This window comes from Lactuca virosa, chromosome 4 (genome assembly GCF_052849685.1).
Source record: "Lactuca virosa cultivar CGN04683 chromosome 4, Lactuca_virosa_CGN04683_v6, whole genome shotgun sequence".
NCBI lineage: Eukaryota > Viridiplantae > Streptophyta > Magnoliopsida > Asterales > Asteraceae > Lactuca > Lactuca virosa.
Genome location: NC_136429.1, coordinates 486,041,036 through 486,056,565, shown reverse-complemented (window position 1 = coordinate 486,056,565; position 15,530 = coordinate 486,041,036). Strand labels below are relative to the sequence as shown.

General features: G+C 35.3%; 2 protein-coding genes across 2 annotated transcripts; both read right to left on the bottom strand.

Annotated features, from left to right (window-relative positions):
• Positions 1-705: 705 nt before the first annotated feature.
• On the bottom strand, positions 706-3,135 carry SPX4 (SPX domain-containing protein 4). The gene is made up of 3 exons (XM_079046395.1): positions 2,674-3,135; positions 2,091-2,256; positions 706-1,308 (listed from the first exon to the last, which is right to left on the bottom strand). The coding sequence occupies exons 1-3, from the start codon at positions 2,980-2,982 to the stop codon at positions 869-871; spliced, it is 915 nt and encodes a 304-aa protein (XP_078902521.1). The 5' UTR covers positions 2,983-3,135; the 3' UTR covers positions 706-868.
• Positions 3,136-6,208: 3,073 nt separating this feature from the next.
• MTO1 (Pyridoxal phosphate (PLP)-dependent transferases superfamily protein) lies at positions 6,209-11,086 on the bottom strand. Its single transcript, XM_079046394.1, has 10 exons — positions 10,497-11,086; positions 10,056-10,159; positions 9,797-9,870; positions 9,524-9,692; positions 9,278-9,337; positions 8,389-8,592; positions 8,210-8,296; positions 7,987-8,094; positions 7,126-7,340; positions 6,209-6,488 (listed from the first exon to the last, which is right to left on the bottom strand). The coding sequence occupies exons 1-10, from the start codon at positions 10,972-10,974 to the stop codon at positions 6,365-6,367; spliced, it is 1,623 nt and encodes a 540-aa protein (XP_078902520.1). The 5' UTR covers positions 10,975-11,086; the 3' UTR covers positions 6,209-6,364.
• Positions 11,087-15,530: the final 4,444 nt, after the last annotated feature.

Sequence of the window (15,530 nt, the reverse complement as noted above, 5' to 3'; positions counted from 1 at the left end):
TTAAGGACCATTTCTGTAAAATTTAGTCATTTTATTATTTTATACTATAACATTTAACCTTTTTGATGTGACAGTTTAGAGTTTTAAACCATTTTTTTGTGGTTAAGCCTTCCAAAAAAACAATCATTAAACTTTTATGTTTTAATATATATTAATCAATAACATATTTAGATTACACAATAATACTGACTTCATTTTCATGCAACTGTTATTGAAGTAAATAAATTAGAAGGTATTTTTGGGTGTATGTTTGTTTTTGTTTATGCAATAAGGTTTTACTTTTTTATAAATTTATTTAATAAAGTGATTTCTAAAAGAAATATGCAACAATGTTTTATTCTAGAACCAAAAAATAGGCAACATTGTGACCGAACCCATTAATCTCATTGCATGACACCGATTAAATACTTATTTCTACATCTATTTTCATTCTTTTACCAATTTAATCTATTTTCATTCTTTTACCAATTTAAGCAACATCGTTTCCCCTTTCGCTTATTTATAGAACAAAGTATAACTTTATTTGCCAATACTTGTAGCTATCACAAACTACATAATCAAATTTCAATCGCCTAAAATAATACATCGCATTTTTTGGTTCTAAAATAGAACATAGTTATATATATATATATATATATATATATATATATATATATATATATATATATATATATATATATATATATTAAAATTGTGTTACATAAATTAGAAAAAAAAATGTAAAAGATCATTGCATTAACAAGCATTTTACTTTTTATCTTATTTACCAAATCAAAACAAAACAAGTACTATTCAAACACTTAAAACTCCCTAACAAAAAGAGACATACAAACACAAAAAATATAGACATGTCCAAAATGCATCACCTTTATTCAGCCGAATGGCCATCATCATAATCTTGTTCAATGTTATCAGAACCCGATGAATCAGAACGCGAATCTTCAGCAGTCACAGCACCCGTATCAATATCTTGGTTACCAAAAATAGAAGCAAACGATAGCGGATTTGAAGTTGAACTTTCCTTTTTAAGACCCTTTATTGTCTTAATAGCATCGACTGTCCGTCTATAGACATCTGAAGTTTCTTCACCAAGTGCTAATGGTGTTGTGGTGGTGGTTGTTCTGCTTGTGGATTCGATTACTTCTGCTTCTAAAGGGAAGAGGAGTTCGAGATTTTCTTCACACTCGTGCACCAACCTTGTGAGAGGTTCTGTGGTGAAAAAGGGTTGGCGAAGGGCAAGTTGTGTAAAATGTACACGAAGTAGTCCACCCGTTCTTTTGTCGTATTTTTTTAGTATCTTGATAATACCTAAATATGAAAAAGAAATAGAAATGTTATCGATATTATGTAACGAGTTATTCTTCCAACAACTCTATGCTTGCTCACTGCCGTAGGAGCATGATATGAGATGTAAATCAGGTACACAACTGTCTGCTAGCTGTTAGTCAGACATAAAGGTCCAATGCCCACAAGGTGTCCAATCCATACATGGGACAGACTGGACAAGTTTTCTAGGGCTATTTTTTATGATGAGGATGAGAAGGGCATTTACGTCTTTTGTATAGACAAGAGATCAATAGCGAGTCCCTGTCCCACCTTTTTGGGTCGGACAAAAAACTGCAGCTTTTGTCCTATTTACATCAGTATAAGTCTCTCGGTCTTAGTCCGATGTATGCCAAATACAGTACAAAAGGCCATCATGTTTTGTCCTGTGTAACAAGCAAACAGGCTTGTGGCCTATTTGTTAGTCATGACAGGACAAAACAGAACAAGTTGTACTGTGTTTGGCTTGAATTGGACTAGGACTAGGATTTTAACCGATATAAATAGGACAAAAGTGCAGTCTTTTGTCCAACCCAAAAAAGTGGGACAGGGACTTAGATCTCTCATCTATGCAAAAGACATAAATGCCCTTCTCATCCTCGTTGGAAAAAAAAAAAAAGCCCTAGTAAACTTGTCAAGTGTGGCAAACATGGTTAATATGTGTTGCTTACATTACAAGCAAGCACGAATCTCCAGATTAATTGGGAAAAATCTCTTGTAAATTTCTAGATTAAATAATACGTTAAACGATGAGGAAGGTGTCATACCTGCAAAGTTTAAGGAGCTGTAGTTCTTGAGAAGCACCATTTCCCCATGAATCGTGACAAAGTCTTTACGTATTTCCATCATCTCATCACTGAATTCGCTTTCTGATGTAAACACTCCATCTTTACAGCTTTTCTCCTTTACTAGCTCGATTCTTTGTTTTAACTCCTGATTGAATCACAAGTAAATTCAGCGATGCATTCCATACATGATAAGTATACAGATTCAAATTGCAATGGGGTTCTTCATAATTCAATCTATAATCTGAATTAACAAGTTAGTAGTGTGCAATGACAATCTCCTACCCAAGATTTAACCTATTCGACAGCTCTATACTCATTCAAACAGATCGTTCATGAAGATAATGATGTTGAATGTTGGTCAAAATAAAACAGAATTGAAAGAAATGGTCAATTGCCAGATGTAATCTGAAAGTCGGATAATAGGTCTTGATTGAAAATTGAAACTTGGAAGGATCAATTTCTACGTATGTTTGAACTGATATAGAAAAGTCAAAGGCCTAGCAATAGCAATAACTCGTGGAGACAAATATCACAATTTACTATAAGTAACAAAACGAAAAACCTGAAATCGGATGACGAATTCTTCCTCTTTATCAACATAGAAATCATTGAACTTATCGAGTTCTTCATTGAGAATCCTGACAAACCAGTGTTGAATTTCCGCTAAGTGATGCGGCAGAGGTGGTAGATTGCGGTCGGTGTTAACTCCGGTAGGGTTTCGATATGGCTGAGGGTGGTCGTTGGCGTCATCGACGGTGGGATTAGGAAGGTTTTTGAGAAGCTTTTTAAGGGGTTTGTAACACAAGTACTTGTCTTTCCATTCAGGTAGGGTTTGTTCGAGATGAATTCCGAATTCTTTACCGAATTTCATCGCCACATGAAGACGAAGATCGATTGTCTATCTGGGGTTTTATTGAACAGGAATGAAATGGAATAGAGACAAGAATATTGAATATTCTATTGTTCTTGATTTTGGAAGATAAGAAGAGCATATAGAAGAAGATGACACTCTTTTGCGTTTTCTTTTGTCTGTTCACTTTTGCACCTTTATAATTCTTTATACCTCTTTTGCTTTGTTTTCACGTATGACTTTTTATTCTCTAGTCACATAATAGGTTTAGAGTGTTAATAGGTTAAAATCCATTTTGAAGAACCTATTCAATCTAATTATTTATTTGAGTTCGGATTTTGTCGATCGATTCGATCCAATTTAATATATATGATCGAACCAAACTGGTTGAGAAGCCAGTACACGGGGCGTACCACTTGGTACACTTAGCGTACTGGGTTGGTGGCGAGACGGGACTTAGGTCGCGTACGCTGGGCGTACGCATGCGTATGTTGGGCGTACGTAGAATTTAATGAAACCTTAATTGGGGGTGTTGCACCCTATTTAAGCATCCTTATCTTCTGAGGTTGGCCTCTTTACCAGCACCTAAAGCCTCCAAAACCCTAAAACGAGTTGTAGCCTCCATTGTCAAGCTTTTGAGCCTTTGAAGAGATCTTGGTGTTCATTTTGTTCATCGTGAAGGAGTTAAAAGATCTTGAAGTTGCTAAGCTTGGAGAAGGAAGTCTTGGATCCACAACCACTACCCATTTTGCTAGAAGTTTGAGGTATCAAGTTCTTATCTTGGTTGCTTGATGATTAGATCTCTTTTTGGGTTAAATAGTTATGTTTTTAGCCATGGTTTGGATTGATGTTGGGATTAGGACATCCCAAAGGCTTATTCTTTCAGATCTAAGGTCTTCATGGACTCTTTTGACATAAAGGTGACAACTTTATGGAGTTTAGGAGTCTCATGCTTTCATTAAGTCCATTATTAAGTTCTTGTTGAGCTTTAGAGCTTCTTATGGGAATGCATGGATGTAAAGTTAGCAACTTTACATTATATTTCAGCTTAAGGGGGTTAGTTCTGCACTTTGGGGTGAAGTCTTATCGAGTTAAGTGCTTAAGTAGAAGGTGGCTGATTTGGTTGAGTACGTTGGGCGTACAAGCCTGTATGCGCAGCGTACAAGCCCTCAAGCTAGTATGCTTAGTGTACAAGCTGAGTACGCCCCGCGTACTCAGTCTGGTGGCCATTCGATGTTGGGCTTTAGGGTTGGGCCCCGTTTTGGGCTTGGAAGGATATATGTGTAGTTGGACCATCTGATTTTGGGAGTTTTGGGTCAGGAGCATTATTGGGCCTTAAGCTAGGGCCCGATGACCATTTGTATGCTATGTATCTTTGTGATTATTGCATGTGTATGTGATTATTTGATATATGTTATATGTATGCTGGACGGGGCCCGATCTATTACCGAGCGGGGCTCGAAGACAGGGCGGGGCCCATTATATGTTATTGTATGTATGGTATGTGATATTTTGGGGAAACTCACTAAGCTTTGTGCTTACGGTTTTTAGTTTGTGTTTCAGGTACTTCCGGTTCCAAGGGGAAGAGTTCGGTTGACTGCATCGCACACACCATATGGATTCTGTTTATGGGACATACTCTGATTTTTATGATGTTTGACATATTTATTCTATTGGGATGTATGAACAATGTTTTGGAATACTGTTTTACTTAAATCAAAAATGAAATTTTTGAGTCATAATTTCTGGATGTTACATAGTTGGTCGGTTTGAATTAAATCGGTTAATTTCTGCACACCCCTATAGGTTCTTATTTCTAAGGAATTTATGATAATATTCTATGAACACTTGACAAACTATTATTTCATTTGTATATTTTTTGGTTTAGGTCCTATAGCTTGGTTTGGTTTCTCATTTTTGGGTATTGATAATTTTAGAATATTATATATGAATTTCAATATAAACATAATTGCTTAGGGAGCTTGATGACAACTATAGATGTATCAACGGTAGAAAAATAAAATTAATATGTTTTGGGGAGCATGATGACAACTATAGTTATATCCACAGTAAAATAAGTTTTATTTTACTACGTTTTTTAATGACGTATCAGTATCAAGTCAACAAACCAAAATGTTTATAATATCTCTACTATCGTAAAGTTTTTATGCGAAACTTATTAATGAATCTTACAAAGCAAAGTTGCTAAGATTGAGATGTTACATACGATAGTTTTTCAATTTGCTAGATTTTTTATCGTAATAGAGATGGTGAATTAGGGATCGAAAGCACATGCCAAATTGAAATAGTTATTAAGTTACATAAGATTTATAACATTTGTGATAAACTTAAAAGTTAATACATAAACTTCAAATCTAACTATCCGATATAATCTTATATGACAAATGATGCATTGATATCATTTCCCCTTCTATAGTACAATCATTTATTTCTCATATAGCTCTTTTACCATAATGAAAAAGCAAAACACAATGCATAATTTTTTTTTTAATCTTTATCAACACTAATAAAATCAAGGAGTAAAGAAATGAAAAACATCAAGATGTTGGGCTTTATGTGGCTTTGTTTGATCGGCGATGCCAAATTTCGAGCTCAATTGATAAAATTTTCATGCTTAATTACGAGCTACATGGCCAAATTATTAATTGGCAATGCGTGAATTCATAATATGATGTGTGATAAGTCTTCATGTGCTAGAAGAGTTTATAGTTTTAAACACACGTAGGTTCTTTCTCCCTGTCGGTGTAGGACATCTAATTTTAGATTATTTTGTTGGTTGCTTATTGATTTACTTGCTGAAATATGAGTTTGTTTGCTAAATATGATTTTTAATTGATTGTTTGCTAAAGAGTAATCAGATTTTTAGGGGATATTTTGCTAAAGTCCGAGTTGTTTAAACGATGAATTATTTATCTTCAAAATGATCATGCGTGTGGTGATGTCGACAAGATGTGTTCAAGCACATGGTAGTACAACAGCCTACAATTAATAACTTATTTATGAAATCAAATTGTTGAGCAATTAATATAGAATATAAAATGATCGTTTCCAAAAAAAATCTGTTCCTGTGGTTATTATATGAATTAAATTTCTATGTTGTAAAAGTGGTAGTTGTAGGAATTAAATTTCAGGGTTGTAAAACTATATCTTTTAAATTTGAAAGATATAGTTTTTGATTTGATTTCTGTTTTTCTAGCTTTACGTAAATTTTGTGAGACATAAGACATTTATCGATCTAGCTAACTGATAAATAAAATAGGAGCACCCAACTCAAGAGTGTTCAACTACAAAAGTCTTCTACAACACACAATCATCATCAACATTCAAAAACAACAAAGATTTTTCATTAAAAAAAACAAACAATCACGCAGGTGAAACATGCCTATATGGCCTCCAAAGCTTGCAGGACATCCGCTTTCAGATCCTCAAAATCTTCAACCCCAAAACTGAAGCGAACCAAATTGTCCATTATTCCATATTTAGCCCTCTCTGCTTGACTCAGATCCCTGTTTCCAATCATTACACAACAAACTATTATTTCATTTGTAACAAAAACAAACAATAAGGACCTTCCGAGTTACAAAAATAAGTTAGGGACCAAACGCACAAATTACCCCAAACCATAGGGACCATTCATGTATTTGTCTAGTAGTGTGGAACAATCATGGCCTAATACGACAAAAAAATCAATAATTTTTCCCACCCAAAAAAGTAGGTTTGCTAAAGGACACTCTTAACTCTAGATCTTTCACATGTGCAAAAGATATAAATGCCCTCCTTCCCTATCATCTAAAATAGTCATAAAAAGCTTGCTAGTCCCATGTAACACTCATGGCTTAAGAGAAGAAAAAAACTCAATTCACTTTCCCACCCAAAAAAGTGAAAAAGGGGGATTTTTCATCTGTACAAAAGACATAATTGCCCTCCACCTTCCCTATCATCAAAAATAATCATAAAAAGCTTGCTAGTAAGTAGCAACACTCATGGGTTTATAAGAAGAAAAAAAATCAACTTATTTTCCCATCCAAAAAAGTGAGAAAGGGGGATATCTTTCATCAGTGCAAAAAGATGTAAATGCCCTCCTCATCCTCTATCATCTAAAATAGCCCTAGAAAGGTTGTCTGGTGGAAAATGGAAACTTACCAGTAAGACATAATGGCTGGTTGATCCACAATGCTTTCACATCCACCAAAAGAGGGTGCAATGTATGGGATCTTTAAAGCATCAACAAACTTAATGGTGGTTGTTATATCTCCATCCACCTCAAAACTAACAACACCACCAAAACCAATCATCTGTTTTTTTGCAGTATCATGCTCCGGATGACTTTTCAACCCTGGATAATACACATGTTTCACCTGTAAAATTTCACCATAACTTAAGAGTTAAGACATTGTTTTCCCATTAAGAGCATAGGGCTTTTTTATAAAATTGGAGCACTTTTTTTGTTGCTAATCTCCAACCACTTAATGATCTATTCTAGTTTTAGATATTCATATTATTCCCTCTTCTCAACAACATTTTCATTGTATCCTCCTTGATTATCGTTTAAAATTGAAGATTTTTTTTTTACTTTTTGACTGATTAGAGTAATATTAAATATGTCAAGGTGATCAAGATGACGCCAATATCAAATATTAAAAACAGATAAGACAATAAAATACTTTTATCAAGTTTTATTTTTACAACTACATACAGTTCATCAATTAAAATAACACACCAATATCAAATATGATGTGTCCTTAAAAAAAGACATATTCGAGATGGCTTTATAAAGCATTTCAAACAGATGAGAATTAATGTTTGCTTGTTAAAAAAGCTTTGGCAAAAGTTTATGCATTGGAGAAGATTTATAAAGAAAAGTTTTTTTTTTACAAATTTACCCTCATTCACTTTTTCACTCCATCTTCCCATGTATGTTATCATTTTCTCAAATACTTATAAACATCATTTATCCAAACAGCACTTCATCAATTTTTTTTATTAAAAAAAAAAAAAGAGTACCTTAGGATGTGCCTCTAAAATTTCGGCCATCCTTTGCGCAGTGGAATTCTGTTGCTTTATACGTAGATGCAACGTTTTCATGCCTCGAATGATTAAGTATGCAGCATTCTGCCATTAAAATAAATATTTAATTATTAAAATAAAATAAAAAAAATAAAAAAAACTATGACACCATTGTTATATATATATCAAGCATGTTAAAAACAGCTCATAAGCTACTTACAGGATTCAGGGCACCACCTAAAACATGATGCAAGTTACGAACTTGAGAAATTATTTCAGTAGTACCACTAATACAACCAGCAAGAACCTAAAAAAAGTCAAACATAGTCAATATTTCTTAATAATGGTAAAAAAAATTATATTATTAGCAAAGAAAGAGATTGTTGATTTTTTGCTTACATCATTGTGTCCACCAATGTATTTGGTTGCTGAGTGTAGAACAATATCTGCACCAAGGGCAAGAGCCTTTTGGTTGAGAGGTGTTGCAAATGTTCCATCAATGCAAACAATTGCTCCTTTTGCATGACACATCTTTGAAACTAACTCAATGTCAACACATCTTAGGAATGGATTTGTGGGTGATTCTGTGAAGTAAAGACTAACCTGTTGCATAAATTATAAACTAGTTTATATATAAATTCTCTTTTATAACTCTGTTGTTGAAATAAAATGGATCTTTGGAGCATAGGTTGCAAAATAAGCAGGTTTTAGGGTCAAATGAGTTGAACCATTTATGCTTTTTAGAAGACTAAATTATATTTTTAGTTCCTTTGTTTAGGTGTTCTTCTGGATTAGATCCAAAAAGGAATCTTTTTTTTGCAGATTTGGTTATTTTTGAAGGATTTTGTCACATGTTTGGTGCTTTCCATAGGTAAAAATGACTACTTTTCACTTTAAGGTTTTTTTCTTAACAGATTTTTATCACCATTAGGGAGCAAAGTAGTCATTTTACATGGGATATGGACCAAAAGTGTTGTGAAAATCTTGAGTAAGGACCAAATTTGCAAAAAGATTCTACTTTGGAAAAGATCCTAAAAATAAAAATAAACACAGGGACCAAAAATGTTATGAAAACCTTGAGTCAGGACCAAATTTGCAAAAAAGATTCTTTTTTGGAAAAGATCCCAAAAATACAAATAAACACAGGGACCAAAAATGTAATATAGTCTTTTATAGTTAACCCATTTGACCTGTTAGAGATCAAATATACCCAAAACAACCAATTTCATAGTAAATAGATTAAAAATACAGGGACCAAAAATGTAATTTAGATTTCTGTACTACTCACTTTGTGGTTGTCTAATGCAGCTTCAAGGCCTGCATAATCTGCAGGGTCAAGAACTGTTGCCTACATAATGAAACAACAAGAGCATTCATATCAGATATAATAATTCTCCACCATGTGGGTTAGAAGGGCATTAACGTCTTTTGTACAAATGGGATAAAAAGTTGCAAACTTTCTCCCATTCACATCAGTCTGAGTCTTTTTTTCAGTATAAATAAAAGAGAAAAAACATGTATCAAGAAAAAATACCGTGATTCCCATTTTGGGAAGAAATGTCTCAATGAAAATCCTTGTTTTCCTGTAGCAATCAGTGGTGGTGACTATGTGTCCCCCAGCTGGAACTAGGGCTAACATCATCACAGTGCTAGCACACATCCCCGAGGCAAGTATCAGAGTTGACTCAGCTCCCTCAAGCGCACTGTTTTTTTTTTTCAAAATACATGTACTTTTATTGAGTTATACTATGAAGTTTTATCATACAAGAGGCAAATGGAAAACAAAGTAGAAAGCAGAGGGCATTACCTTATCTTTTCCTCAGCAACCACAGTAGTAGGATTTCCATATCTCCCATACTCAAAGCTAACGTGTCTTTTTTCCTGTTTCATGATTGGAGATTCGGAAGATTTAAGTTACAGAAATGATCTCAGATAGCAAGCTAATGCCGTATAATGGCAGGATCGAGATGGAAGACTTAAAAGATTCAGAAACTGAATATTGCAACTTATTTGAGATGTGCATTCAATTAAAGAACACCCGACGCAAAGAAAAGAATGATTGATACCTTGAAATCAATGAGTTCAGCAGTTTTTTTAAAGAAGTAGGCAGATGTATTGACCACAGGTGTAGTTATTGCATCAGTAACAATGCCGCGACCCAATCTTTCACCTAGCAAAAGCATTAGGATATTGCCATAATTAGAAGCAAAAGAGACAATTTTTCATCATTTACATAAACATCAAATCCGAGAAATTAATAGGCTAAAAGCAGACTGCAATTGAATTAGAACGTAAATGTTGGATATTTGAAATACTGATCATAGCACATTCTTCCAGATCTTGAACAAATCGATATTTGGAAACCAAGATCCAATCATTGATGATCAGAATCCAGGAAAATATGCAACTTTATCGAATCATGGTAATGAACAGATCTATGTATTACTATTCCAAGAATATTTGAGTATCGAGAGAGAGAGAGAGAGAGAGAGAGAGAGAGAGCATACCAGCATGAATTGCAACGCTATCATCGGATTTCAAAAACGAAGGCTTATGAAAACTTTCCAAAGCCTGAAACTGTACAAAAGGGCTACCATTACAAGAACCTATATCCATATCATTATTATCAACAACATCTTCACCCACGACGAACGGAGTGGAGACGGCGGAGGAGGCGGCGGCGTCGACGGCCTTAGCCCCCGCCGCCGAAGAAGGAGGCTGGTTGTTAGACCATGAAGCGGCAACAATCTGAGCAACGCCGATGTTGCTACAGTTCCTCCGAGCCTTATTGCTGAGCTGCCTAACAAAGTTCGGTGGGAACCTCAGAATCAATGAAGACATACCAAACGTTCCTTTACCGGACGCCCCACCTAGCTTGGAAGAGAACCGTGCGCCATCGATGCGAGGGATACCGCCGGAGAAATTGGCATCCGTTCGGCATTCAAAAGAAAGGGAAACCCTAGAAGCAGAGGTCGACATAGCCATTTTTGAGCAAAATCGTAAGGTCAAAATAGAATCAGCCGTCTTGTTTGAACAAGAGAGAGAGAGAGAGATTTGAAATCAAATCTCAGGCGACGATCTGAAATTTTGCGGAGGCTTCGGTGGTTGTTACTTTATAGGCCAACAAGGACAGATTCGGTGGATCGACAACGAAAGGGGCTTTTCTCGGTGACAAGGCTGTGAGGCTGTTAGGGGTATTTTTGTCCTTTTAAAAAAACAGTAGCCGCATAAATTATAAACATGATATTGTTTTGTATACCAACCATTCCCTTTTTTTAAATGATTAATCATTTCAAGAGATGTTTGAAGTGCAAGAGATTAGGATAAAAATGAACTAAGAAAATGATCAATGAGAATCCCATTGCAACATCTGTTTTCTAGAATGGGTCGGTAGGTGACATGAAGGAGTTAAAAATATGGTTTTGGGGGAAAACCATATGTCATGACGTGGTGGGTTGGTGACCACGACATGGCATAAGACTTAGTTGATCGCGTGTCGTGATGGACGCCACGAAGTGGCAAGTATTGTGTGAAATCTATGTAACATAGTTTTGAATGTTAATTGTGTCATTATGTTTTGTTGTTGGTCATAGCCAATGCAAAACCAATAAGTAAACAAGACATAAATGTGCCTATTACTTTGGTGTTGATAATCGACTTAGATACTAATACTTGAGAGGCTTTATTGTTATCCTTTAATTACTAATTAGCGCATATGGATACCTCTACTAAATTTCTCATTTTATGTAACATCCATAAAAATCATGTCAATTTAAAACATTTCAAAACCAATATTTATTACAATTTGTTTTCAAAATAGTTTCATGTCAGAGTATCCTAGAAATCAAATCATAAAAACATAAGGAGGTGCACGATCACGCATTCGCCTTCCCGCGATCATCTGAAGTACCTGAAACAAAATCAACAACTGTAAGCTCGAAGCTTAGTGAGTTCCCCTAAAATACTCATACACAACAATACACATATAATAACAAACAGCATATTATGGGTCCAATCAACCATCGGGTTGGAATACCCCAGACCCTCAACCATCGGATTGGAATGCCAACATACTATGTGTCCAATCAACCATCAGGTTGGAATATCCCAGGCCCTCAACCATCGGGTTGGAATGCCCACATACTATGTGACAACCCGAACCTTTTTCCGTTAACGTTAGCCCGATTCAGTTAAATAAATTTTGAATTTTATTTAGTTCCGTCAAATTCCTATGGTTTGGAAAGTCATTTAAGTTATATAAGTGAAATTTATATATATGAGTTGGAACCAAAATCGCACAAGAAACCGAGTTTCCTTCGAAAATCAACGGATTTCGGCCTGATTGGTGTTCATGGTCGTGAACCCGATCACGGCCGTAAACCCGTTCACGGCTGGTGGCCCCACCACCGACCATGAAAAACCCCATATATATATATATATATATATATATATATATATATGTGTGTGTGTGTGTGTGTGTGTTTGTGTGTGTGTGTGTGCTACCCTCATTTACACTTTTCTGGCCGAAAACTCCCCCATTCTGTCACACCCCCAAACCAGACGATGGAAACGTCCGGGGGTGGAGGACTTCATTTGTAGTATCACAACACATGCATCATAGTAATCAAAGTACAAACAACCATTGTATTTAAAAAGTATAAGTATTTACATGTGTTCAATCATTGTATATTGAAACCAAAATAGTTATACAAAAGAAGGTATGACTCAAAATAGCTCCATCTTCTCAAAAAGCTCGGGGAATACCTGTGTATTATTTCCCTGAGAATACAAGTAATTTGAAAAGAGAGTATCAACATAAAGTTGAGTGAGTGCATAAGTGTTTATGTTTAAAAAGGTGTCTCTGTATCTTGCATATGTAAACTGTTCCAGAAAATCCTATATTTTCTGTTGTATATGAAAAGTAGTTTTATTCCCATAAAACTGTTCTATTTGTAAACCAATGTTCTGTATTTGTAAAACTTGTAACTGAGAGTGTGCCTGGCTTCACCAGCTGTTATTGAAAACTGTATTGAACCATTGTAGTTTGTATTCTGTAAACTGGTACTTTGAAGGTGTACTTCCGTTTAGTTGATTATACACTAACGTATTGTTAATATCTTTTTAATGAGTTATTATAACCATACTAAGACAGGATGGCCTGAAACAAACGCTTTATGGGCGTTTAAACTATTGATAACAATTGCCACTCATTGGCGTGTATGCCTGACTGTAGCTAGCAGCCTGAGTGCGGGGTTGTCAATCCCGATATAGATCTACACACAACTTGTTTCGATCCCCTGGCTGGAGATTCTGGTTATAAAGTCAGGACTTTACCTTGGTTGTCTAAATGAATTACACAACCTGAATTGAATGACTCATAAAAAGCATATAAACGTTACATGTATATTAGTCATGAAAACCCAATCATTCTGAAATAAACGATTGACAATATGTTCTAGAATTAGTATTCCGAATATTTATTTGACAAGTGTAAACCCTTGATTTGTTCTGAATCAAAATCCTTGTTTCTTGTAAAACAGTGTATTCTAGTATGCTAGAATCAGGAATTATTGTTCTATGTATCATAAATTATACCTATTATAATTTATATATACTTTCTGAATCGGTATTTGACTGTTTTTTGCATGTAACCCCTTGCTCAACATGTTACAAAGGTATTTGGAATGATGAAATAACTTTTATATTTATATACATACACAATTCTATATATAAGTAAAATTTAAACGACAACCGGACAAATAACCGGTACTATAAGCCCACATCCAAACAAGGAAAATGACCCAGAATGAGTTATCAGTCCTAAGCCTTTTAAATCTTATATATATATATATATATATATATATATATATATATATATATATATATATATATATATACAAATATGAATTTTGGGGAAAAATATAAGTTTATAAAAGAGTTTAATGTTTTGAGTATTTTTGATGATTTAATGTCGTTTTATCATGACTTGAAATCATGATTTTATAACACAAGGTTATTGTGTTATACTTGTACTCCCCCCTGAAAACAGTAGAAGTTATGAAAATACGGGGGTATGAACTCACATGATAGGTGGTGATTCGGACAGCGTTTCGTTTCCCGGAAAGGAGTTTATTTGACGAAAAACCGGCTTTAATCGGGCAGAGTTTTGACTGGAGAGAGGTTAACTTCTCCAGAATCTCGGGGCTTCGAGGCTTGCTTAGGGTTTTAGACTTGATATCGTGGCTTTAGGGGTTGTAGGTGAGGTTGTGGGAGTGAAATATATGAGAGGGTGTGAAATTTGGGGTGAAAAGTGTAAAATTCTCGGAAGACCTCGCACCCTTATGTAGGGCCGAAGCCTCGGACCGAAGGAGGTGAGTCATTGGCACGCATCGGACATGCGAAGGGGACACGGAGGCTAGATGCGCATGTTCGGACAGGAGGCTCGGAGGTGTTGGCTTCAGAGTGGACTGAACTTCGGTCCAATGAGGAGGTGCCACGAGTATCCGATGGGTGTCCGAGGGTTGTGTCCTGCGAGGGTGTCGGAAGGTAAGTGGACCGCGGCCTTGGTCGAATCAGAAGGCGCCACGCGAGACTTCGGTCCAATCAGCAGACGACACGTAGCGGACACGGGGAAGCCTCGCATGCGAGGTGGCATGCCCGAAGGTCAGCCATGCGAAATTGCCCAGTTTTCAATATTTCTCGATTTTTGTGCCAAAAACTTGCGAAAATCATAACTTTCGCATACAAGCTCCGTTTTCGACGTTCTTTATATGTACGCGTAGGTAAAATTATACTCTACGACTTTCGTTTAGACTTCGTCGGCTAATTTTGACTTTATTTTTAAATTATTATTTTTAACAGACCGAGACAGGAAATCCGTTAAAAATTCATAACTTCTTCATCCGACGTCCGTTTTTGTCTGTCTTTTTACCGTTGTACTACTATTGACGAGACCTTCAATTCTCGTTTAGGTTGTGTCGGCTAAAAATAACTCGATCTTTATTTCGAGTTGTTAGTTGTACACTGCTATACTGAAACTTAGAAAAATCGTAACTTCCTCATACGAAGTCAGATTTTGCCGTTCTTTTTATGAAAGTTCTCGGTTTAACATAAACTACAACTTTCATTTAGATTGTTATGGCTAAAATCCTTTTATTGAAAATTCAGTTTTAACACTGAACAATGTTTTGCCGGTTTTGTCGCGGATCTTCGATTGGTCATAACTTCTTCGTTATAACTCGGATTTTAGTGTTCTTTATATTTTTGGAAACCTTGTTACAATCTCTACCACTTGGTTCATCCCAATAGAGATTGTTTAATAATTTATTTTTGAGGGTCAATTATGTAAATATACACAGTATGCTAAAATTTCTCTTTATTGTTTTAAAAAGAACTACAAATTGACCTACATTATTACATAGGTTTGAAATAACGGTTTGTTACATTATCCCCCCGTTAGAGAGAATTTGGACGAAATTAACATTACATATAGACTAGGGAAAAAGATGTGGATATTTCTGTTGCATTTGATCCTCCCGCTC

Excerpts from the sequence above, each read along its gene's own strand:
- MTO1 (XM_079046394.1), bottom strand. The coding sequence starts at position 10,974 with ATGGCTATGTCGACCTCTGCTTCTAGGGTTTCCCTTTCTTTTGAATGC. Across the intron at positions 9,871-10,055 it reads CTGAACTCATTGATTTCAAG|GAAAAAAGACACGTTAGCTT; the intron begins GTATCAATCATT and ends ATCATGAAACAG. Across the intron at positions 7,341-7,986 it reads TTTTAGAGGCACATCCTAAG|GTGAAACATGTGTATTATCC; the intron begins GTACTCTTTTTT and ends GAAATTTTACAG.
- SPX4 (XM_079046395.1), bottom strand. The coding sequence starts at position 2,982 with ATGAAATTCGGTAAAGAATTCGGAATTCATCTCGAACAAACCCTACCT. Across the intron at positions 2,257-2,673 it reads AATTCGTCATCCGATTTCAG|GAGTTAAAACAAAGAATCGA; the intron begins GTTTTTCGTTTT and ends TGATTCAATCAG. Across the intron at positions 1,309-2,090 it reads CAGCTCCTTAAACTTTGCAG|GTATTATCAAGATACTAAAA; the intron begins GTATGACACCTT and ends TTTCATATTTAG.